The sequence below is a fragment of the Urocampus carinirostris genome, chromosome 6, assembly GCF_059441175.1.
Source record: "Urocampus carinirostris isolate Australia breed hairy pipefish chromosome 6, RoL_Ucar_1.0, whole genome shotgun sequence".
NCBI lineage: Eukaryota > Metazoa > Chordata > Actinopteri > Syngnathiformes > Syngnathidae > Urocampus > Urocampus carinirostris.
The window spans coordinates 27697594-27721798 of record NC_142354.1 but is presented as its reverse complement, the minus strand read 5'-3'; the positions used below and the strand labels follow the sequence as shown (position 1 = coordinate 27721798).

The 24205-nt window shown below is 43.1% G+C and overlaps 1 protein-coding gene across 1 annotated transcript; it reads right to left on the bottom strand.

The window, feature by feature from the left end:
- Positions 1–29: 29 nt before the first annotated feature.
- LOC148364460 (bile acid-CoA:amino acid N-acyltransferase-like) lies at positions 30–23843 on the bottom strand. Its single transcript, XM_088337355.1, has 13 exons — positions 23670–23843; positions 19550–19608; positions 18840–18952; positions 17075–17281; positions 15248–15347; positions 12966–13156; positions 11817–11989; positions 4649–4765; positions 3869–3954; positions 3673–3766; positions 3524–3604; positions 3317–3452; positions 30–130 (listed from the first exon to the last, which is right to left on the bottom strand). Exons 1-13 carry the CDS (start codon positions 23841–23843, stop codon positions 30–32), a joined length of 1632 nt encoding a protein of 543 aa, XP_088193481.1.
- Between the last annotated feature and the right edge of the window lie 362 nt (positions 23844–24205).

Here is a 24205-nt window from a genome sequence, read left to right as displayed (position 1 = left end):
TTATGTCAAGGTCAAATCCAAAATATCAGTCACACTCTTAGATTTGTGTTCAAAAATGTAAGAATTTTCCTCCAAGAATCTTCCTGGGCAGCAGCGTGGGCGGCAAGGTGACCGCCGGAAGTTATGAACACTAAAGAGGAAACACAAAACGACAAGATTCAGTCGTCTGCAGTGCCTTGCGAAAATATTGACCCCTACCCCATCACCTCCCCCCCAAAAAACATTTTGATATATATTGCCAGATTTCAGGCTTCAAACTTATGGATAAAAAGCTCAAAGTATTTTCGACAAATCAATCAAATCAAGGGCGGCACAGTTCTGAGGTCATGGGAACCTCCTGCGTGGGTTCAAATCCAGCTACCGGACTTTCTGTGCGGAGTTTGTGTGTTCTCCCCGTGCTTGCATGGGTTTCCTCCGGGCACTCCGGTTTCCTCCAACATTCCAAAGACATGCATTTCAGGTGAATTGGCTGCAGGTGTAAATGAGCCAGCGAGTTGTCTGTCCCTGTGTGCCCTGCGATCAGCTGGCAACTATTTCAGGGTGTCCCCTGCTCACTGCCCGGAGATGGCTGAAATGTGCTCCAGCCCCCCCGCGACCCTAATAAGGATAAGGGGTACAGCTCATGAGATGAAATGAGATCAATCAGATCAATCAATATAAAATTACTACAAAAATACTACTACAGTTATACTATATTACAAAATACTACAGAATTATTTTCTACAAAAATATTCCAACAGAAAACACAAAAATACTAAAAAAAAATTGAAAAAATTACTACTATGGAAATACTACACAAATACTACTACAATACTGCTTTGGAAATACATCGGTATTACTTCTACTGAAATACTAAAAAATACCAACACATAATAGTACAATATAAAAACTACTAGAGAAATATTACTTCAAAAATACTACACAAGGTTTATAACAGAAAAACTGCAAACTACACCTAAGTCCTACAAAAATTCTCCGATGGAAGTATCAAAAATACTACAGGAATACGAGAGATATACAACAAACATTCTAATATGCAAGTACTACAAAATACAATAGAGATAGTAGAAAAAAAATAAAAACAAAATACAACAATAATACTAAAAAAGTACGATAACTCTCCCCCCAACTAAAAAAATAAATTATCAATGTGCACCGCAAAGCAGTTATGTATTATTTGACACAAAATGACTTTGGCGTCCTTTGTTGCAGCCCCTGCTTCCTCTGAAGGTGTGCAAAGACTGACTATGAGGCAAGGAAAAGCATAGGAGGAGGGGAGGTACGGCCAGGGGACAGTTCTCCTCTTACTGGGTCCCAAAAAAATCAACAGCCGGGGGACAAAGGGATTCATTTTATTACTATACATAAAATAATTAGTTGGCGGCTCCTGTCTTACAGATAATGCACGTTAATCATAACTTTGAAAATTCAGGCCCGTGCATTTTTCCGAATTGTGCGAAACGGAGAATCAATCATGAGGTCACTCGGATAAATTGGTTTAGCCTTGATCGCTTGTCGTGAGTGACAGTTGATGGGCATCTGTTTCCATTGGAGACGAGTGGAAAATAAACAGAGATGAAAAGAAAACGTCCCAAGTCTATTTTATCATTTTATAAAATTGTTCTCTTCACATTTTTTGATAAATATTAGCCATTTTTATCTACATAGTGTATTTGCGAGACCTTGCGAGTCAAATGTAAAAGGCCTGCTGTGCTGTTAAAACAGCTTCCAGTTGCTTTACTGTTTTACTGCTTTTTTTCCAGGTCGCTTTTTGTAGTCAGCGCGTTTGGTCTGACACTGCCTCTTGATGTTCTGTTTTTTTTTAAAACAGACTCACACTTTTGGCAAATTAGCCAGACTCATTTGTTTCGGATTTTGGTGAAAAATACTCAAATTTCCACATGTCGTGGAAGTGACGGCCCTCACAGTCAACTTTCCTTTTTTTAATTTACAGTTGCCTTGTCATAAATAGGGTGGGATAAAAATCTCACGGAAACCAAGGATAAGGTGAACAAAGGGCTAACTGCCATCATCTGGTGAAATGGTGTTTTTTATACAACTTTTTTTTTATACTGCGGTCAATACAAATGGCAGGCCATATATTATTGTTTTTATGAGAGAAGCAATGAAAACATTTAATCATGGGCCATAACTGGCCCCTGGGCTGGAGTTTGTTATTTTTAAACCATTCCATTTTATATGCTGCTTTATGTTTAGGGTTGTTGTCCTGTTGGAAGGTGAAGATTTTCTGACAGAATCCCTCTGTATTTGGCAATATCCATCTTCCTATCATCTCTAACGATCATCCAAATCCCTGGTGAAGAAAAGCAACCCCAGATTATGATGCTGCCACCGCCATGTTTGACAGGGAAAATTATGTTTTCAGGGTAATGTGCAGTGTTATGCTAAAAGTAACGCTCTGCATTCAGGCAAAAAAAAAATGAAAATAATTTTGGTCTCATCTGACGAGATCACCTTATTCCTTATTTGTGTCTCCCGTGTGGCTTCTTGCAAACACCAAAGAGGGCTTTAACAGTATTCTTTCAAAAAGAGCTTTTTTTCTTGCCACTCTTCCATAAATGGCAGAAAAAATTAGAGTATGACTAATAGTTGTCTATGCCTGCTGGTCATCTCATGGGATCATGGGTCCCATGGTCGCTTCTCGGATTAGTTTTCTCTTTATGGGCTTAAAGTTTAGAGGGACAGCCAGGTATTGGTATATTTTATGCTCTTTTCATTTTGATATTATTGTCCGCACTGTGCTTCGGGAGATATGTGAATTTTGCAACAACTTCTTGTATCCCATTCCTGCTTTGAACTTTTCCACAACATTTTCCTGGGCCTTTCTAGTGTGGTCTTTGGTTTTCATAATGCTGTCTGTTCTCCTCTGAGCCCATCACAGAGCAGGTGCATTAAAACAGAGACTTAATGTCTTACCGTTGCACTCTGTCATTGTTAGTCCTTTTAGGTCATCATTGGAACATTCAGGAGTCATCAGGAAACATCCGTAGTCAGATGGTTTGGATGAAATATTTTTGTAATATACACTTTTCAGTTTGATTGATGTAAATATGATATGAAATATTGAAAATTTAGTTCACTTCATAATTGCGTCTCACAAGTTGGTGATTCTTAGAAAGTATTTTCAGTTTTTTATCATTAAATTCAAAAGCTGAAAATTGGCAATACGACAAAAGGTTTTTTGGGGGTGCGGGGGTAATAATTTAGCTAGGCACTGTGAACCGTTTACAGACATTTGTGACATTCCACACGAGGATTCGATTGGAGAGATTCAGATATTTAAACCAGATCTTACCATTTTTTGATTTCGCTTTCCACAAATACATTCTCAGATAGGGTATGTAAGGTTGATCAATAATGTGACCAGTGCCCGGGTATGACAAACGGGTGAGCAGGTGAGATTTTCCAGCGGTTTTGAGTTCATCTTCAACCTGGACAGCACAGAAACTGGGCTGCATTAATTATTGGAGCAAACTAAACAGCAAAGCTTATAGGTTGGTACCATGTTTAGGTTCTCCATGCTGTGCAAACATTGGTCATCTTCCCCACAGATGTACATCAACGGACAAGCCAGGTTCTCAAACTGCGAAGATGTTACACATCTTTTTCTGTTCTAGTCTTTGATACTCACCAATATGGCCTTCATGTCACCTTCAATTGCATTTCAGGGGAGAAGACTTTGGGCAAAGTTATCCTCTTTAAACTATAATGGCCTGCCTCATTGCGAAGCCAAAGTGTATTTTCCCTAAAGGGTCAAACAAGAGAGGGCGGATACTTAGAAAAATAAATAAATAAAAAACAGTCCAATATTCAGCCAACTAAACACCCAACAATAATTTTCGAATACCTTTCCAATGTATTGGCCACGGAAAATAGGCTTGCAATATCCTTGTTGCATCCAACTGGGCCATTGATGCAAACCAAACAGGACGGCTGCAGTTTTGGTATAATACACAAAAAACAGTTGACAACGTCCAACGAAGAAGAAATTTCAAGGGAGTGTTCTATTCATCTGTTTGCATTATCGTGTGTTTTGTAATAAGTAGTTTACGCGGCTAAATTATATGGTTTGTCCCTGATGTAACTAAGCCATTTTCACATACATTGAAAGAAATGTAAGAAGGCCATGGGGGATTGGTGAGTTACGCCGGCTTTATAGTTTTCGGGTATCTTGTTTTATACTATATTGCAATGTTTCTTTGATGAGTATATTTTGAAATGGTCATCAGATCTTGAATCCCAAGAGTTTCAGCCTTCCAATGATATATGGTATGGCATATTTCAGTGACTGGTGACATCAAACGATAATTGTTTTATTAAAAGTCTGGCTGCCCACCGGCAGGCCGTCAGAACTTGGGGTTAGTTAGGGTACCGCAAATGATTAAAACTCTGATGTTCCGTGTTTCTTTACGAATAACTCATGTTTAAATGTGGACACACGCGGCTTATAGCCAGGTGCAGCTTATGTATGTACAAAATGTTTTGTCCTTTAAAAGTGTCCTGTGTGCGACTTATAATCAGGTGCGCTCTATAGACTAAATTTTAAGGTACTGATGATGGAGCATCTACCATGTCACATAAGGCAAGAGAGCATCATGTTGTTACTGTACATATTTTTCTGACGTACATTTACATCAGACTGAAAAGCCAGTTGGAGGGCTAGGTAGACTCCAAAAGAGAAACCGATGATACCAATCCTGTCGCCATGGATCTGAGGATGATCCCTGAGGATGTTGTATGCTTTCTGAAATGGAGATGAAAATACAAAATATGAACGAATAGATTGACGGTCAGGTGTTGGATGTATGGATAGATGGACTGTCATGGAACAGAACAAGGACTCGGATCCAATAGCGTCAGTTAAAGGATTTATTGTGACAAGATTCGGTGGAGCAGGCTTGGGACGTCGAGCCTTGGCAGTGGAAAGCCTCTTGGGACGATATGGCAACTCCGTGGTGAAAACGCGTGGCGAAACGTAGCAGGTAAGTCGGTGGCCGGGACGGAAGAGTAGATCGTAAACTTGAATGTTGGAGGTTCACTCAAGAAATGAGGAAGACACTCGAACGTCCATCTCTGGACGCTGACAGCTTATGTAGTAGACCTCCACCAATCAAGAGATCGCGTTCCAGCACACCAGCTGATTACCTCAGGTGACTCCGGTTAGGTAATCACGACAGAACCCCCCCCTCAAGGGACGGCTCCAGAAGTCCCCCAGGGAAAAATAAAAATAAATCCAAACACGTCACATGGCAACACCGGTAATCCAAGGGAAAAAAAAAAATCACAGGCCAGTTACAAATAATTCCCCAAAACCCAAAATACATCACCAATAATCCAAAAATGGAGGGCCCAGAGGTCGTCCGATGAACCCTCAGAATTCTTCCGAGTGGATAGAGGCCCCTTCGTCCGCATCTGAAGGGGTGGTAGCGGGTGGGTCTGCCGGTGGAAGAGCAGCAGCGTCGGACCTACGACGACGACCACGGCGTGGTGCTGGTTGGTCAGGATGCAGTTGATGGAATTCTGCCACAAGAGATCGGTCCAGGATCTGCCTGCTGGGAATCCATGATCTCTCCTCCGGACCATATCCCTCCCAATCGACCAAGTACTGGAAGCCCCGACCCCTGCGTCGGGAGCGGAGCAGGCGGCGCACTGTATAGATAGGCTCCCCGTCCAAGGAGCGTGGAGCTGGGGGAGGAGGTGGAATGGGTGCCAACGGACTCTGGCTGACGGGCTTGATTCGGGAAACATGAAACGTGGGGTGCACTCTCATAGATCTTGGTAGACGGAGACGGACTGCTGAGGAGTTGATAATTTTTACTATAGGAAACGGGCCAAGATACCGAGGAGCTAGTTTCCTCGACTCAACCTTCAGTGGAAGATCAGCTGATGCGAGCCACACCTTCTGGCCCACCTGGTACTTCGGAGCAGGACTCCTCCGTCGATTAGCCCCAACGGCATGAGTCTTGCTTGCCCGAAGGAGTGTGGCCCGAGCACGAGCCCAAGTTCGCCGACAGCGACGTGCATTCGCCGTAGCTGACGGGCAGTTTACTTCCTCCTCTTGACTAGGGAACATAGGGGGTTGGTACCCATACACACACTGGAAGGGGGACATTCCAGTGGATGAGCTAACCAAGGAATTGTGAGCATATTCCACCCATGCCAATTGCCGAGCCCAGGACAACGGTTCACTAGAGACCATGCAGCGAAGTGCCGTTTCCAAATCTTGGTTCACTCGTTCAGACTGACCATTGGATTGAGGGTGGAACCCTGATGAGAGGCTGACAGAGGCACCCAACAGACGACAGAACTCCTTCCAAAACGCGGATGAGAACTGGGGACCACGGTCAGAAACAATGTCCAGAGGGATGCCATGGAGGCGGAACACATGCTGCTGGACTATCAATGCAGTTTCCTTGGCGGAGGGGAGCTTCGGTAGTGCCACGAAATGGACCATCTTACTGAACCGGTCCACGATAGTTAGTACAGTCGTCATCCCCTCGGATACTGGCAACCCCGTCACAAAGTCCAAGGAGATGTGGGACCATGGGCGGCGGGGAACCGGAAGTGGATGTAACAGACCGGCCGGACGTTGGTGGGATGTTTTGTTCTGGGCGCACACTTGACAGGCGGAGACGTATTCCCTAACGTCCTTGGCCATGGTAGGCCACCAGAAGCGTCGGGACAAGAAACTGTGAGTCCGAGCCGACCCCGGATGGCAAGAAAAGTGAGAATTGTGCCCCCATTGGAGGACCTCGGACCGTAAGGGTTCGGAAACGAATAGTCGACCCTCGGGACAGGAGCTGGGGCCCGCCTGATCGGGTATCGCCTCTCTGACTCGGGACTCGATATCCCAGGAGACTGCTGCCACCATACAGGAAGCTGGAAGGACCGTTGCGGGACCCTGAGGTGTGTCATTGGAACTCTGGAATTGTCGGGAGAGCGCGTCGGGTTTCACATTTCGAGATCCGGGTCTGTAGGACAGAGTGAAGTTAAAGCGGGTGAAAAACAGGGCCCAACGTGACTGGCGAGGATTGAGCCGCTTGGCCGATCTAATATATTCTAAGTTCTTGTGGTCAGTCCAAACTATGAACGGCACCGTTACGCCCTCCAACCAATGCCGCCATTCCTCCAGGGCTAGCTTGACAGCCAACAACTCACGATCCCCCACGTCGTAGTTGCGTTCGGCCGGGGACAACCGCCGGGAAAAGAAGGCGCACGGGTGCATTTTCTGGTCCTTGTCCGACCGCTGGGACAGGACAGCACCCACTCCCACATCTGAGGCGTCCACCTCCACTACCAGTTGGCGTGCAGGGTCCGGTACCTGGAGTATGGGGGCCGTAGAGAAATGGGTTTTTAGACGGTTGAAAGCTGCATTAGCCTCGGAAGACCACCGAAATGGCTCTCTAGGACTGGTAAGAAGCGTGAGGGGAGCTGCCACCGAACTGTAGTTCCTGATGAACCTCCGGTAGAAATTGGCAAAACCAAGGAATTGTTGGAGTTTCTTCCGAGACTCAGGGACAGGCCAAGAGGTGACTGCTGATACCTTGGCAGGATCCATCTGAAGGGTCCCCTCCGCCACGATGTAGCCCAGGAACGAGACTGTCTTGGCGTGAAACTCGCACTTCTCTGCCTTAACAAATAAAGAGTTCTCTAGGAGACGACGGAGAACCAGCTGGACATGTTTTCGGTGTTCATCGAGGGACTTTGAGAAAATCAAGATATCGTCCAGATACACAAAAACAAAACGATTAAGCACATCTCGTAAAATGTCATTTACCAAAGATTGGAAAACAGCTGGAGCATTGGTTAATCCGAACGGCATTACCAGATACTCGTAGTGACCGTTGGGTGTGTTGAATGCCGTCTTCCACTCATCACCCTCCCGGATTCGGACTAAATGGTAGGCGTTGCGCAGATCAAGTTTAGTGAAGACCGTGGCCCCCTGTAGAAGCTCAAATGCAGAGGCAAGCAGAGGCAAGGGATAGCGATTTTTAACCGTGATTTCATTAAGGCCCCGATAATCTATACAGGGCCGGAGTGACCCGTCCTTCTTTCCCACAAAGAAGAACCCCGCCCCAGCAGGAGAAGAGGAGGGTCGAATGATACCAGCCGCCAAGGCATCGGAAATGTACTCCTCCATGGCCTTCCTCTCGGGAATGGACAAGGAGTAGAGGCGGCCCCGAGGAGGAGCAGACCCCGGCAGGAGATCAATTGCGCAGTCATAAGGTCTATGAGGGGGCAAGGAAGAGGCCTTAGCTTTACTGAAGACCTCCCGTAGGTGGTGGTAACAGGCTGGGACCTTGGACAGATTGGGTGGAGCCCTCGTGGAAACAGGATGATTTGGGTAAGGAGCGGCTTGCAGACAGGTTTGGTGACAGTCCATGCCCCATTCAAGTATCGACCCAGTGCGCCAGTCGAAATGGGGGTTGTGTTGCACCAACCAAGGATGACCCAGGACAAGGGGTTGGTTAGGGGAGTGAAGTAAGTGAAATCGGATCTTCTCTCTGTGATTTCCAGACAACTGTAGTTCAATGGGTTCCGTTATTTGAGATACGGTGCCTAATAGGTGGCCATCCAAAGCCCGAGCTGATACCGGGTTAGGAAGGGTTTCAACAGGTATCCCCATCTTGTGTGCGAGTGACAAATCCAGGATATTTGTTTCGGCGCCAGAATCGATGAGGGCATGGAAGGGTTGAGATGTACCGGAAATAATGAGATTTGCCCGGAGAACAGGTCTATCAGTCTTGGGGGACGATATTAAAGCCGAGCTCAATCGGATGTCCCCTATATCCGACGAGCGTTGGCTTTTAACGGGCAATTGACCACCCTATGTCCCTGGCCGCCGCAGTAATAACATAGCCGTTCGGTACGCCTTCGCTGGCGTTCTTCGACTGAGAGAAAGTTGCGGTCCACCTCCATCATCTCATGAGGTGCGGTAGAATTGGTTGGGGGGTTCGGTATCTTACTAATGTCTTGACTTTGCCGGGTGATGGGTTGGCTGGGATCTTCTCTCTCTCTGCGTCTTGCCTGAACCCTACGGTCGATCCGGGCGGTCAGTTCGATAGCATTGTCAAGATTTACCGGAGGAGCGTGGGAAACCAATTCGTCTTTGATATAACCGGACAAGCTATGGAGGTAGGCGTCGACCAGCGCCTCTTCGTTCCAGTGACTCTGGGCTGCTAGTGTGCGAAAGTCAATGGCATAGTCGGCAATGGAGCGTCTCCCCTGGCGAATGTTCAAGATTGAACGAGCAGCATCGACTGATGAGGCTCCAGAATCAAAAACTTTAATCATTTCCTGGCTTAGCAAATTAAAAGAGGTGCATGCTGTCGCCCCTCGTTCGTATTCTGCCGTTCCCCAAAGGCGGGCTCTGCCAGTCAGATGATTTATCACAAAAGCCACCTTCGCCTTTTCGTTCACAAAGGCTCGCGGTTGTAGATCAAAAATTAGTCGGCAATTTATAAGAAAGGGGCGGATCTGGGCGGGCTCTCCACTGAACCTCTCTGGCGAACCTACTCGTGGTTCAACACTGCCGACCTGATCAGAAAGGGGCGGAACTGGATCTTGTGCTCGTGTTGCCGGGGGAGCTTCGCATTGTTCAAAAAAATCTTGGTGACGTTGTACTTGCCGGACTAGTGTGGATACGTCGTGGACGATCTGTTGTATTGCGCCTTCGGTGTGTTGTAGGCGCTGTAGCGCGGATTCCTGTTCGGCATTTCCGCATCTCTCAGAGGTGGGACGAACTGTCGCTGGATCCATGCTTTGGTTCGAGTGTTCTGTCATGGAACAGAACAAGGACTCGGATCCAATAGCGTCAGTTAAAGGATTTATTGTGACAAGATTCGGTGGAGCAGGCTTGGGACGTCGAGCCTTGGCAGTGGAAAGCCTCTTGGGACGATATGGCAACTCCGTGGTGAAAACGCGTGGCGAAACGTAGCAGGTAAGTCGGTGGCCGGGACGGAAGAGTAGATCGTAAACTTGAATGTTGGAGGTTCACTCAAGAAATGAGGAAGACACTCGAACGTCCATCTCTGGACGCTGACAGCTTATGTAGTAGACCTCCACCAATCAAGAGATCGCGTTCCAGCACACCAGCTGATTACCTCAGGTGACTCCGGTTAGGTAATCACGACATGGACAACCTGACTGATAAATAGATGGATGGTGGGCTGGATGGATGGGTGAATGGACATACGGATGGATGGATGGATGAAAAGATCGATGGACTATGTTAGGTCAAATTGGTGGATTTTAATTCATACTGACAATGTAGTCTTCACTAAGTCCACCATGGGCCAGGATCTAATTCAGACTGTTGAACAGCCGTATTCCAATGCCAACAGTGCAGTACTGATGGTACCATTGGAGAGTGCTTTCAAACTACAGTCGGTGTGAGACAAAGCTTCATTCTCTCTCCAACTTTATTCAACGTCTTCCTGAAGAGGATCCCGACCGAAGCCTTGGACCAACACTAAAGTGCAGTCAGCATTAGGGGACACAACGCCCCTAAGCTCAGTTTTGCTGATAATATTTCTAGATTGGGAGAAGAACAGAAAATCGGCGATCTGGTAAATCGCCAAGTCTAGCCCTTAATCACAATGAGTCTCAAAGGGCTGTTCTAGTAATATTCTTCACATGTGTTTGAAAGGACAGATCGGGGTCAAATATGACAGCTAAATTTTTAACTGAGTCACTCCGGGTTATCTTACATTTGTTAATTTTCAGAGCAGTTTTTGAGAACAAGTCATATTATTTAGATGGACTAATAACTAACATTTCGGTCTTTTCAGAGTTAAGGCGCAAGAAGTTGAGTGACATCCACTCTTTTATCACAGTGAAGCAGGTGTCCAAATTTCCACAACTTAGTATGGCGGATTCGCACATCGGAAGGTATAGTTTAGTGTCATTTGCGTAGGAATGGAAACTGATATTATACTTGCAAATAATATCACCTAATGGAAGCATCTAAATGCTGAAAAGAAGGGGGCCAAGGACTGAATCCTGCAGGTAACAGATGTCATTGCACCATATTTATCACAGTGCGTCCTATCTGGGAGGTAGGATATTAACCTTAAGAGGACGATTCCTGAGAAACAAATACATATTTCCAACCGACAAACTTAAACATTTTGCAGCTGTCATATCAAAAGTGGGGTCAGAACCGGAAATCATAGCAGGATAGCTTAAAATCATATTCAAACTCCCTTGTCTTAAGCCAATTTGCGGAGACAAGAACATAGTAGTGAAATCAAAGATTAGACTCATGCACACGCTGGTTACTTCCACCTTCCTGTGCGCGTTTGAAAAATGAACTCATACAGCAGAGCTGGAAAAGAAAATCCAGGCAATGGAAAAAAGATTCTACGGGAAACTTCTAGGCATCAGTTCATTTGACAAATGAAACGGTGAGCAACACTATCAGAGGGCTCATTGCACCCTACGAAGAACTGTTGTCAATTGTGTGCAGGTGGAAACTTCAATGGACCATCAAGACTGGCCAAGATAATTCTCTAGGGCACAGTCCAAGGGGGCAGGAGGAAAGGAAAACTGAAAAAGAACTGGGCTGACAACATTAAGGAATGGACTGGTGCAAACTTTGCCACGACCAAAAAGCAGGCCAGGAACAGTCAGCAGTGAGGTAAGCTGTCCAGAGTTGCATCCTTATTGGTGCCCTGATGACCCAGGCGGTTAAGGATTCTGTACACTGTGAACTTTTCACTATTTCATTATTATTCATTGACCTCTATCTGCTAAATATATACATTTATCAGTATGTTCCAAGGAGGTCATCTTGCCTTCATATATGGACCCAAAGCGCTCACATCACGTTTCAGGGTCAGATCTTTGTGGTCCCTGTAGACCACACTAAAGCTTGCAATGCCCCTGGAAGCAAGTGAGGCTGCGCGCTGCTCCTTAAGTCCCCTGCTCACTCCCCATATTTCCAACGTGGCTGGGAACGTACCCCGGCCTGTTGAGCAAATGAAATAAAAATCTGAGAAACGACACTTACAAAATAAGTCTAAAATTCAAGTATGTTCCCAGAACTGCAGGTGATAAACATGCGATATATATATATATATATATATATATATATATATATAAATATAAGTATATAAACTTCCAACTGTTCACTGTTCAAATTGAGCTTGGGGGAAGGTGATACTGGAAATTCTGGTTTCGATCTAAGCAAATACATCGATTTAACTCTTCACCCCTTGAGCTAGTTAAAAATTACACTCACGAAACATTACGTCACTAAAAATGTTTCGAAATTAATAAATAACTGCATTTCAAATTCAAACAGTGTAATAAATACATGTCTGTTACACATCCCTAAGAACAAAAGCAAGAGTAAAACCAAAAAAAGCAGCGACGTAACGAAAGTAGAAATACTGTATAAGAAAGTCACGTAGAGAACTAAAATACGTTGCTCTGCACAATACAGTATCATAAAAATAATGTGAGTTTTAAAAATAAATTGTGATTCTGTTGCAGCTCTTTGCCCTACGCAGGGTGAGCTTTATTTATAAGTTGATGTAGACGTGTGGTATTGCCACAGCAGCAGACCACTTTACCATACAAAAGAAAGACAACTGACATTGCCTTTTTCTTGAGTTGCGATTGATGCTTGTTGCTGTATTTTTAGGTATTGGTAGGGATGTGTGCATTAGGCCCTCTCTCCTGCCTAGCTTGGAGGATGAAGTAGCAGGCCATGTAGGCAGTAGTGCTACAAGTCTGCTTCATAAGCTCAGGCGTTGGGTGAGAGAGAAAAGAGCTGTGCTATCTATATAGAAAAGTGGCGCTATGAGGACATTGACGAAGGAACGAAGTAACAACCCTAAGACAACAGTATAAATCCAAACAATGTATTTACTTAGTATCGACAATATCAATATATAGATGAGTACTACCACCCTCACCAAAAACTTGGGAATTTAGCTCACCGGGTGGTAAGAATAGCGTTCCCACAACTCCGTTTTGGCAAATGTCTATACGTTGAACGCCCGGTGCCATGTACCAGCGCTCGGTAGTCGTAACTGCCAGCTCAGCACTTTCTCGCTCTCTTGGAGAAACGTGACCATCCAGCAAGGAAACGTCCACGGTGAGAGGAGTCTCGACGTTCTTCTTCAGAAACCTTTGCAAGAAACAATCACATCTTTTTCTACCAATCCTTGGCAACGATGGTATTTATAGTCCAAAATGGAAGACTTTGGTGGAGGAATTGAGTGTGAAAGAAATTCCAGTACACGAGCAGTCCCAGAGGCTAACGGTCCTTTAGAGACCACTTGAGACTACTCGACGTTCGTGACTTCTCACTGCCTGCATCAGCTCCTTTGAGTTTGTGCATGCGAACTTCAGGTTCAGGTTACGAGAGGCCTTAACTTCCAGGGGTCATAGGGGGCACCACTTCATGTGGTGTGTCTTGGGCAAGTACGGCCCTGCGCTACAAGTCATTCTCCTGAATCTTTTTTTGGTAGGGGTTTGAGCCCACAGACGGAACAGAAAGTAGTACTGATCTCCATGGTTTCCAGTAGTAGGAGATGCTTCCTAATCGGACTCAGATACAGCACATTTATCATCTGGTGGCCGTTTTTTTTTTTTAGGGTGGAAAGCGTCATCCTGCTTTTCAGAGATGAGCTTCAACATTGACAGTCAGCAGCATCTGATAATACTGATACTCAGGGATCAGCAATAAATGATTGGTGAAAAATTAATGCCATTAATTGCGAACAATTAATGGAATGGTTGCTTAAACTCATAAATTCATTTATTGCAAAATTTAAATAATTATCAATTATTGCGACCCATTAATTGCAAAAATATTCGGGTTTTTTTGTTAGTCGATTGCGTCAACAAACGTGCAAATTTTCACGCCGCGCGAGCATTTCGCATGCGGTCAAGGTCACATACACGCACAATCGGGACAGTGCATGCATACGTGTAAGCTACCGTGTTTCCCCCATTATAAGACCCACCCTGAATATAAGGCCCAGCTTTTTATGAGAAATGATATTCAACCTTCCTACAAATAAGAGGCTCATATTACCTATGAAAACCGTAGATATCAACGTTATTTAACAACGGCAATGCTTTTCTAAGAAATTTTTAGCAAAAATTTGTTACTTTTGCACATATTTTCATTTCAAAACCTCAATTTTTGACGATGATTTTGAAGTAAGGCCGGCCTTATATTCGGGGAAGCTGTACGTACGTAGTGTGGATGCAAAGCAGCTTTTTATTGGTCGGGACAAAATCGGGCTTGTTGATTGGCTCACGTTTTGCCTCAAGCACGTACGTCGTGGATGCACAAACGCACACGTTGTACACCACTACTACTACGCTGTATTGATTGTAATCTTCGCACGGTTATGGGACCGAAGTAAAAAATGGTTAGAGAGTACTTCACCCAGTTTGATGTCGTCAACGGCAAATAGCGCTGCTCATGTGGCACCGAGCGCATCCAACGGCGCAACACCGGTTGGAGCAATTAAATTACCACTTGATGGCTAGAAATCCAATAAATACCCATTAATTGGCCTTGCCGCGAAAAAATTAACATTAATTTTTTGCACCTAAATATTAATTTTTTTCCCAAAAATCAATTACTGATGACCCCTGCTGATACTAGAAACTAAATCAGTGGGGGAAAACTATTTTGTTCCAAGATCTTTGAGTTTCACTTTGTACAATATGCATTGCATCATTTTTTACTTTTGTACTTTTGTTGAAAAACAAACTGTGGCAATAACGTAACATCCTTTGCTCAAAGGCTCTCCTGTTTTGTGTAATTTTTGTATCTGTATAGACAAATTATTTACAGTATATATTTCAATTGATATTTAACTAAATCGCCGTCTTCTACCCCCTCCGCATCCACTCACTAACAAGTCACGTCATCCCAATTCCTACAGGCCAAAGAAGCAAGTCTCTGTGTCTCGATCCTTACTATACCAAAGGATATGATTTTTGACTGAATGCAAAACAAATACTCTCTCCGGCCACTAAAAGGCAGTGTTGAGTTCGTATAGTTTAGTGAGTTGGTTCAGGTGCAAAACTGCATTCACTCATCTGTTGAATTAAACCAGGTAAGGTACGGAGAACATGTATGAGTTGACAAGTATGCGATTTCCGTCACTCTCCCTTGCAAACTTGCATGAGCGATTAAAGCATCCCTGAAACAAATTCAACTCGTATGAAGAGATACCAATGTATTTAGTTTACATGCCTTATTCCACGCTTGTCCACTGCAGCGATTTGCATGGCCCAGAAGAGACCCATGGGCTCGCAACCCAAATATGAACCACCCACCGAATGATCCCTGCTCACTGCGGAAGGTACAAGAGAGAAGGAAAGACAAAGATGTTACAAGTATAATGGACAAATGTGTTCTCGAGTGTGGGCAAACTACACTTTTTTAAAATTCGGCTGTTAAACAATAATGGTAAAAATATGATCATGACAGTAATTCCTCGTAGAATCCGCAAAGTAGAAAAATCTATTCATCAAATGTTCTATTATATATTGGAACCAAAGATCAAACCCTGTTTCCAGGCTCAAACATTTGTTTAAGAATGGGAATACGTGTGTCGTGTCCAGCATGATCGCTGTGGCGACCGCCTGGCCCCGCCCCCTGGGCACCGGCTGTAGTAGATCAGCTAATTTGCGTGTGTGCTACTTAAGGGTGGGTTGTGGGTATTGCGGGTGCTGGTTCATTTACATTTTCTGTTCTGTTTTGCTCTGTCCTGTTTTGTTTGAGTCAGAGGAGACCTGCGTTTGCACGTTTTGAGTAAAAGCTTGTTTTGTTAGTATTCCGAGTCTAAGTTCCTGTTTGCCTGTAAGCCTGTTTTTGTTTTGTTTTGTCCCTGAGAGTTGGACGACTTTTATTTTGCTAAATAAAAGTTCTGATCGTCAACGTAAATGAGTTCTCCCTTCCCTTCCTCCTGCATCCGTTCTGGTCCGGTCTCTTGACAACGTGAAGGGAATGGTGTATATCCCACCCTTCTCCTGCAAACATAGAAAAGTCCAGAAAATAATCTATACAACCATTAGAGACTGTTTCCCAAAAATATGCTTTTGAAGTGATTGGCTGGATTACCAACATCACGTACGCAGTGTCTCAGTCAGTGCTCATTTTGAACGTTTGTGAAATCGTTCATATAATCCACAAGCCTTTGAATTTCTCATTCAGATTTGGAAGAATACATTTTATGATCTTCAACAATAATACCATTTAATTCAATGTACCCAAAATATATACTTTCTGTGATATGTACATCTCAAAGTGTCACAGACCAGAAACAGACACAGGAGCCAATGGCACTCTTTTTTCTCAGTTTTTATTAACAAAGAGGGAGAGCAGGGCTTGCTTCCACGATCCGATGGTTGTCGAACAAGAGGAGCAGGAGAAGCGGAATGGGCACTTCCGTGTCTAGCGAGGAGGGTTGAAAACAGGCGGGACTGGAGAGCATGGGCGGTGTCCATTTCGGAAACGAGGTCGGCAACAGCAGGCAGGCAGGTAACGGGGCAAAATAGATCGGATAACAGGCAGGCAGAACGGGGCAGAGTCAGGTTTGGAAACAGGTTGGCAACGCGGATTATGCAGAGAAAAGCAGGGCAGGAACAGAGTCTGACGTAAGAGCTTACTGAGCTGGGGGCAACGGTTCGCATAACGATCTGACATCGACCTCGTGGAATGAATACATCAGCCAATCAGCGTTCCGGGCAGTTGGCGCCAAGCAAGCAGTCGCAGGTGCTCTGAATCGGCAATTATGACACAAAGAATACCAATGTTTTTGAAACACTCTGCATAATAGAGTATTTAAGAAATAAATAGATATATCAATGAACAAATAAATACATGAATAAATACATAAATCAATAAATAAAGGCTTCTACTTTGCGGGTTTTGTCTGGTGCGTGACATTTTTTTAACGCAACCCCTGTGAAAAACGAGGTATTACTGTAATGGGATTCGTAAAAAGATCATAATAGAAACCAGTGCAAACGAATGCAATGTACAGTTAATTAACAATGCACATTCGGCGTGACTCACAGTCGACAGTGCCGTCTTCCCTTGCGTTGTAATGGCCAAACGCTTCCCACATATTACCATCCTCACTCTTCATTTTTGCACACAAAGTAACTGGATGGTGCGGGGACAGAAAGCTTGCTTTTACGTTGACCGGTTCGTCCATCATGCTGCGGGCTGGAGCAGCTGTCAGAACTGGAGCTGGACTGAAAACGGTCCTAAATGACATGCCTGATCGGGAAAAATATGTCATGTTAAAAGTTATTCCTCCCCACAATTATGCAAATACGTTGCATGATATTCCACCCGCCGGAAAGATCAAAAAATTTTGTCTCTAAGGTAACCCATCCGTCTTGTTTCTTGTGGAGCTGTGACGTCATTGAAGGAACACAACAATTTCAAAATGGCGAATCCTGGTAACACCACATGCGAGGCAGATGACTTCACAGCTCAAGAAGTCAAAGACAAGACAGGCTGTCTTCAAAATCCATTGTTTTGGAAAATAATTTACGCAAAAAACATTGACTGTTTCCATACATTTTGCACGTTTTAAAATATGGGAATACCGCAAAAGAATAATTACTCTTTAAGTATTTTCTTGGCAAATGCCTAAACAAAAAAGCCATTAAGCCAGAACCCTTCAAAAGGCTCTCTGGCTCTTAACTCATTCTCTTTCTCTTTTTCTCTCTCTCGCTTTTTCTTTCTCTCTCTCTCTCTCTCTCTCTGTCTCTCTCTCTCTCTCTCTCTCTCGATCTCTCTCTGTTTCTCTCTCTTTTTCTCTTCCTTTGCCCCGTTACCTCCCTCCTCCTCTCTAATTCTCTCCCATTCCCTCTCTCTCCTTTTCTCTCCTCTCTTTCTCTTTCTCTCTTTCCCTCTCTCTGTTATTTCACTTTTGCTCTCCCTGGCTTGTACTTGCTTCACCTCTCCCCTCTAGCTTCCCCTTCTCTTTTTCTACCTCTTTCTCTCTCCCTGTCATTCATACCCCTCTCTCTCCCGCTCTCATTTTTTTGAAGGTGGTTGTGATTCTGATATCTCTGTGGTTGTTTTGTATAAAGAATCTAAAAAACTCTATGTTGAAACATTAAAGGCTATTAGGACATAGTAACATAATGCATTCAAAATAATTTATTTGGTCTGTAATGTTTCATTATTTTTGGTAATATATCAATAAAAACAAAAATATCTGAAGAACCGTTTGGGAGCCGAAAGAATCGTCTCTTTTTAGTGAGCTGAGCTGAAAGAACTGGTTCTTCTTCTAAAAAACAACATTAAATATTTGCATTTTTGCCCTCTACTTAAAATTTTCCAAGTGTTTAAAAAACAATAAAAATCCAAAAAGATTTCATTCAGTCATAAAGTCATTCAGCTGTTGCGCGATAACCTTTTCAAGTAGTTTAGAAAGAAACAGTAGGTTTTATACAGGTCTAAAATTACATAGACTTTCCAGAACAAGGTTGGCGTTGCTTAAGCGTATCTTTGAGATAAATCATGTTAACACTCTCATAGCAAATCTCTTTTGTCTTTTCATGAAAGAAGAACATTTAATAATGAGCTGAACTGGTAGAGCCATATGAGAAAACCTTTCGTGTAAGCACTGCTACTGTGTTACACAGGTATTTGGGTTATTTTTATCTGCAGCAGTAAATGATTAATGTGCAAAACGCCACCGCATGTTACTAAAGTACCCTGAATGCAGCAATGCTAATGGTAAACTCAGAGAAAATCAACTCTACAACTATTTTGACGAAAGATATCAAGACCATCATTTCGACAGTATGTTTTTTCTTACCAATTTTACTATGCAACCAGCTGTTTTTTCTTTGCAAGCCAACATGTGAAGTCAGCTGGTTTCCAATGAAATGCCGATTTGGTGCCATCCTCACCCAAGTTCCGGTCATCATTCTGGAAATTAACCGGTGACAAATCAAGCAAAAAAATTATTTGGAATGGCTCACCAAGCTTGGATTTGCAGGTTACTTGATGTGACTTTTAGGTTTGCTTTAGAGATTAGTGAAATTTCCCTTAAGATCCAATCCATTGTCTTGACGTCAGTAAAGAAGGTGTAATTCCAGTTTACAGCCTTGGAAATGTCAGTCACAGTTGGGTTTAAAGAGGTTAGATATTTTGTCATTAAAATAAAATTATCAAAGGTTCGCATCTTGTGCAAAATGCTGCAGCGAGGTTTTTGACTAGGACAAAAAAGTTTGATCACATTCCTCCAATTTTGGCTAACCTGCACTGGGCTCTGTGTCAGTTCAAGATGTGATTATTAAGGTTATGTTGCTAACATACAGAAATTTGTATGAACGGGCATCCTCTTATCTTTCTGTTCCGCTCGGAAAATGCTGGTCTACTAGTGAATCAAAGAGCCAAGAAGAAGTCTGCAAGTTCAAGAGCATTCTCCATCCAGCCCCCTTGCTGCAGAATGCTCTGACCCCAGACATACATTCTGCAACCAAAGAAGATGTCTTTTAATCTAGGCTCAAAACAAACACATACTCTATGGTGACGTTGACCTCATACTCTTGTTTACTTGTCCTTGGGGGAGAAGGCTGAGCCTGGATAGAATAGAATAGAATAGAATGGAATAGAATAGAATAGAATAGAATAGAATAGAATAGAATGGAATAGAATAGAATAGAATAGAATAGAATAGAATAGAATAGAATAGAATAGAATAGAATTAGACCACTTTTGTACTGCAAGGCATGGTTTGTCATTAGTTGAAATGTTGGATTCTTATCAAATGTCATGACTATTTTTGGTTCTGTTGTTGTCGGCTTTGAAAAAGATTTGTTTAAAAAAGGAAAGGAGAGCCATACTACTTTATTTTTTAATAAGAAATGAATACCACTGTGTCTTTCATTTCAAATTCAATTTCTCATGTTTTTGTAATATTAAGCTTTGGGTCTTACAAATTCCATGTTTCAGCAGAACTAAAGTTTGTTTCCATGTGAAAAGCTTAAACATTACATATCAGTTGTTGTTAATTTTTCAATAATCAAGGTCTTTGGTTCGTGACTTTACTTCTCTTAATTTTCACCCACTCTGAATTTTCATCCAGAACCTGCTGCATTACTCAAAATTTTGGGGCAGAAAGCTGTCAAAAGGATATTTTCTTATTACCCCATAATTAATGGTGATGATTATTGTGTATTAACTGTTGATGCCCTTGAAACATTGACTGCAGCCTGGTCATACTGAAAGGGGGATTTCTTAACTTTATTAATGCTGAGGTTGTTAAGTTTATCCTTCCCCTTGCTTAGGTTTCGGATGAGGGGATGTTAAAATGGTGGTTTGTGCAGTCCTTTCAGACTTTTATTTATTAAGTGTCAGGGAAGACCAGAACAGAGCAGGAGACCCCAGAGCGTTCGTACAATTCTTTATTTGGGGAAGAGTAAGGGTCAGCGGGAAACACGATGACCGTCGAACGTCAGCAGCAACGTCGTGAACAAAACTTCGGAAGACGTAGCCAATCGTAGCGTGGGACGGAAGCAGGTCGAGTTTACCAGGACTGGAGAGAAGATTGTAGCGTGGACGGAAGCAGGTCGAGTTTACCGGGACTGAAGAGAAGATCGTAGCGTGGGACGGAAGCAGGTCGGATTGGAGGCAGGCAGGCAGAATCAGGTAAACAAGAAGGCACAGGTAATCAGGAGAGTCTTACAGGGTACAGGAGTAATCCTCCGACAAAGAGTTCTCCGCGTAACGCGTTTAAAAAGGGAGCATTAACCAATCAGGAAGCACATTCCAACGCGCCACATGATTACCCCAGGTGGCTCCACTTGGGTAATCATGACATTAAGGGCTATAGCGAGGATGGTCAAACTACAGACCTGGTCTAAATCAGGCCTGCTAACAGATCTAATCTTCCCCTCGAGACAAAGCTGAAAGACGCACAAGGGAACAATAGCCGCATCGTCAAACAATGACTGGCAGTCTTATCTATGTCCAGAGGGTGTCGCCAAAGCTAAGCACCACTCCCAAAGAGTTTTTTTCTTTTATTTGCTGACTACAATTGACCTAATCGCTCTGGCCTCCACTCACAAAGTAACATTATGGATAAATGAATGAATTAATGACTCTTATTTACTGGCATTACCCGTGTCATAGGTAAAGGATCTGGGCTTGGTGAGATACAAGCTCAACAGCTTGTCGTTGTGAGTGTTATCACGCAGCCGCAAGAGTTGTTTTTGCTTCATTTCCCGACACCGCTTACGTTGCTTCCCAGACCCCAGAACAATCCACAGAGCACCCGGTGATCTCGATACTTCCTTCAGTGATATATCGATGTCGGTAACTGATGGCCACAAGCTCCGGTTGTGTGTAGTGGTGTAACGCCAATGTATGGGGGGATAGAGTCCCAAGGCAAACTTTCAGGGGTACACGAAAAACACTAAATGGGAGAGCGAAGAACTTCTGCTTCAATGCGCCACGCCATATTGGATTTTGAAATGAACGGGAAAGTCAAAATACAACATTCCTCTTCCATTTGGACATCCAGAAAACATTGCAAATTTGCTTTTACTTGGAAATAAAAATGGTATTTGTGAATAAACATATTGATTTGTACAGTGGAACCACGGTTCTCGACCATAATCCGTTCCAGAACCCTGTGCGAAAACCGATTTGTTCGATCAGCGGAATCATTTTTCCCTTTAAAAATAATGTAAATCGTTTTAATCCGTTCCAACACCCTGAATGTTTACCTTGAATGTTTAACGTATTCATAAAGCTAACCCAAGCCAATCGTACGTTCGCGTTATCGTAATCTTCCGTACGAAAGATTACGCTAACATGAACGTGTAAAAATAAAAAAATCATTTAGCACCCGGGTCTCCAGAACAAGTGGTGAGCGGTTCATTGGAAAGGGGATTAACATGATTGTGTAAAAATAAAATGAAAAAGGATAAAGAAAATAATTATAAATAGGATTTCTTACTTTTGTGGTGGTCAGCAGAAGGCGCAGGTGGACGGTGGGGTATATCCTAGCAATATCAGACACTCGCACACCTCCTTTATATGTTACTATTATTTCTTTCTTAAATGCAATATGCTGCTTGCACTGACTTTCCTCTGAGGCATAATTAGGGGCTAAAACACTTTGTACACAAATATTAAAAGCGAAAGCAAAACCACGCACGTCCGCACGTGACAATAGTTCATCACGAAAGAGCGGTCCATACCCGTACGCCGCTCAGCTTTGCACCCTAGCGTACGCACTCACGCATAACCAGCGTTCGAACTCTGATTTTTTGACCGAACAGCGAATCAAGAATTTCTCCAAATTTTTGGTCGGACTCCGATTTGTTCGAACTGATAGGCTTTCGAAAACCGAGGTTCCACTGTATATTTGGCTTTGGACATGTGATTGGAAGGCGGAGTTTGTTGGCAGTCTACAGAGAGAGCTACTGTTAGGTTCAAGTCCCCAACATTTTTAATAAAACGCTCTGAAATAAAAGACAAAGAGAATCGGTTCTTTAGAAATGGTTATTTTATTAATCATCATTATGAGAGCCGCGGAGACCAAGCTGTTACGAATCTCCTCCTCGCTCGCTCTGAAGACGTCTCCTAACCCTCCCTTCTAATAATACGGTTCTTAGAGAAAAACAACTTGAGTCATGGCATACACAGGTCAGGGTGCAGCCACTCGGATGTGAAACAGACAGAACAAAAAACAACTCATGGCCTTGAAGAACAGCTTAGGCTGAAAACTATACAAAAAGGGCTGAGAACACTTATAACATATTTGTGTCAACTGTAGGATAAATATATGTATATAACTCCAACAATTCCCCCCCTTTTTTATCCAACTGGTGATATTAATACTTCATTCAACTGTCACTTTGCATTACAATTTTCAACAGAGAAATCATGAATAAAACAACAGTTGTTACACTTAGAGGTTGCCGTCATAATCACCAGGATCTGAATAGAAATCAGGAAAAACAGGTTATCATCATCAACATTTGTGTCATTACTATTTTATCACTTTTTTTGCGGTTAAGACAGCTGTATATGCGTTAAAATGAGCATTCTACCTGTAGATCTGCAATTCCTTCTAATACTTCCAGAGTTGTGGACAATCTTCACTGGTTTGAGACGACTGCAAACTATAATTACAGCCCCCTTTGTAGCCAGACTTCCTCTGAAAGTTTCGTTGAGGAACTACAGCTCTACAGCAAGTACCACAATGCTATTACAATGACGCAAATGAGGACAGTTACGGCGTATGCTAAGATAGAAATAGTTATTTTAGTCGTATTTAATTACTTTCTTACAATATGTCAAATGAACCCATATGCTTCGTTCTGCAATCTTTACTGCTGTGCCTGTGGATAACAACACCTGGTGGGGCCCTTCCCACTTAGGTGAATGCCAGTGTTTCTTCTTTATGCTTTTTATCAGGACCCAATCTCCTGGTTCAACTAACTGGCTTTCCTATTTTTTCGGGAGAATAGATTAGGACATCATTGGCGGCTTCGATGCCGTTTTTCATGAGCATGGCCACCGTTAGGCACCCCCACGCCTCCTGGCGTGATGATGTGTTGCTTGTAGATGAGATGACACCATCCCCTTGTCCAGATTGGACTGCACCTCTTTTCGGATGTGGCAAGCTAACTTCTTCCATGAGATAACAGCCTCCTGTCTCGTAGCGGACGTGTGTAGGGGACAGAGCTGATGGCAAGAGTGTTGGCACACTCCCCAGAGTCCTGACCGCTGCCATTGGGAAGAAAACTTGAATTTGAAGCTCCCTGGGCTGACAGAACTCCGTCCTCTGATCAGCAGGGGCCATTATCTCCTGTATGGATGAGAAAAGTGAATGAATACCGCTGAATTTAATATATATGGAGAGCTATAGTTGGGGAAAAAAGGATAGTTAGAAGAAATTAAATTTTATTTTATTTTATTATTATTATTTTTAATAGTTTATGTAAACCAAATCTTATCCCCCCCTTGTTGACACTTTCCTAGCTCATTTTTTTTAAATTCATTTATAGATTTGTATATTTTTTTAAGTTGTCTTTATGTTTATTATAAGTCAAAATCAAAATCCCCACTATAAATTGTCTTATAAATTTTGAGCATTCTATCCCAAAACTATAAATCGAAGATAAACAATTTAATTTTTAAGTTAGTTCCAAATTTCAAATTTTT

What these genes read in the sequence shown, in the direction of transcription:
- LOC148364460 (XM_088337355.1), bottom strand. Translation starts at nt 23,843, where the DNA reads ATGGCCCCTGCTGATCAGAGGACGGAGTTCTGTCAGCCCAGGGAGCTT. An exon ending in CTGGTTGCATAGTAAAATTG is followed by an intron (nt 17,282 to 18,839) that starts GTAAGAAAAAAC and finishes TTTCCCGATCAG; the next exon opens with GCATGTCATTTAGGACCGTT. An exon ending in CTTTGGGTCCATATATGAAG is followed by an intron (nt 4,766 to 11,816) that starts GCAAGATGACCT and finishes TCTCCATTTCAG; the next exon opens with AAAGCATACAACATCCTCAG.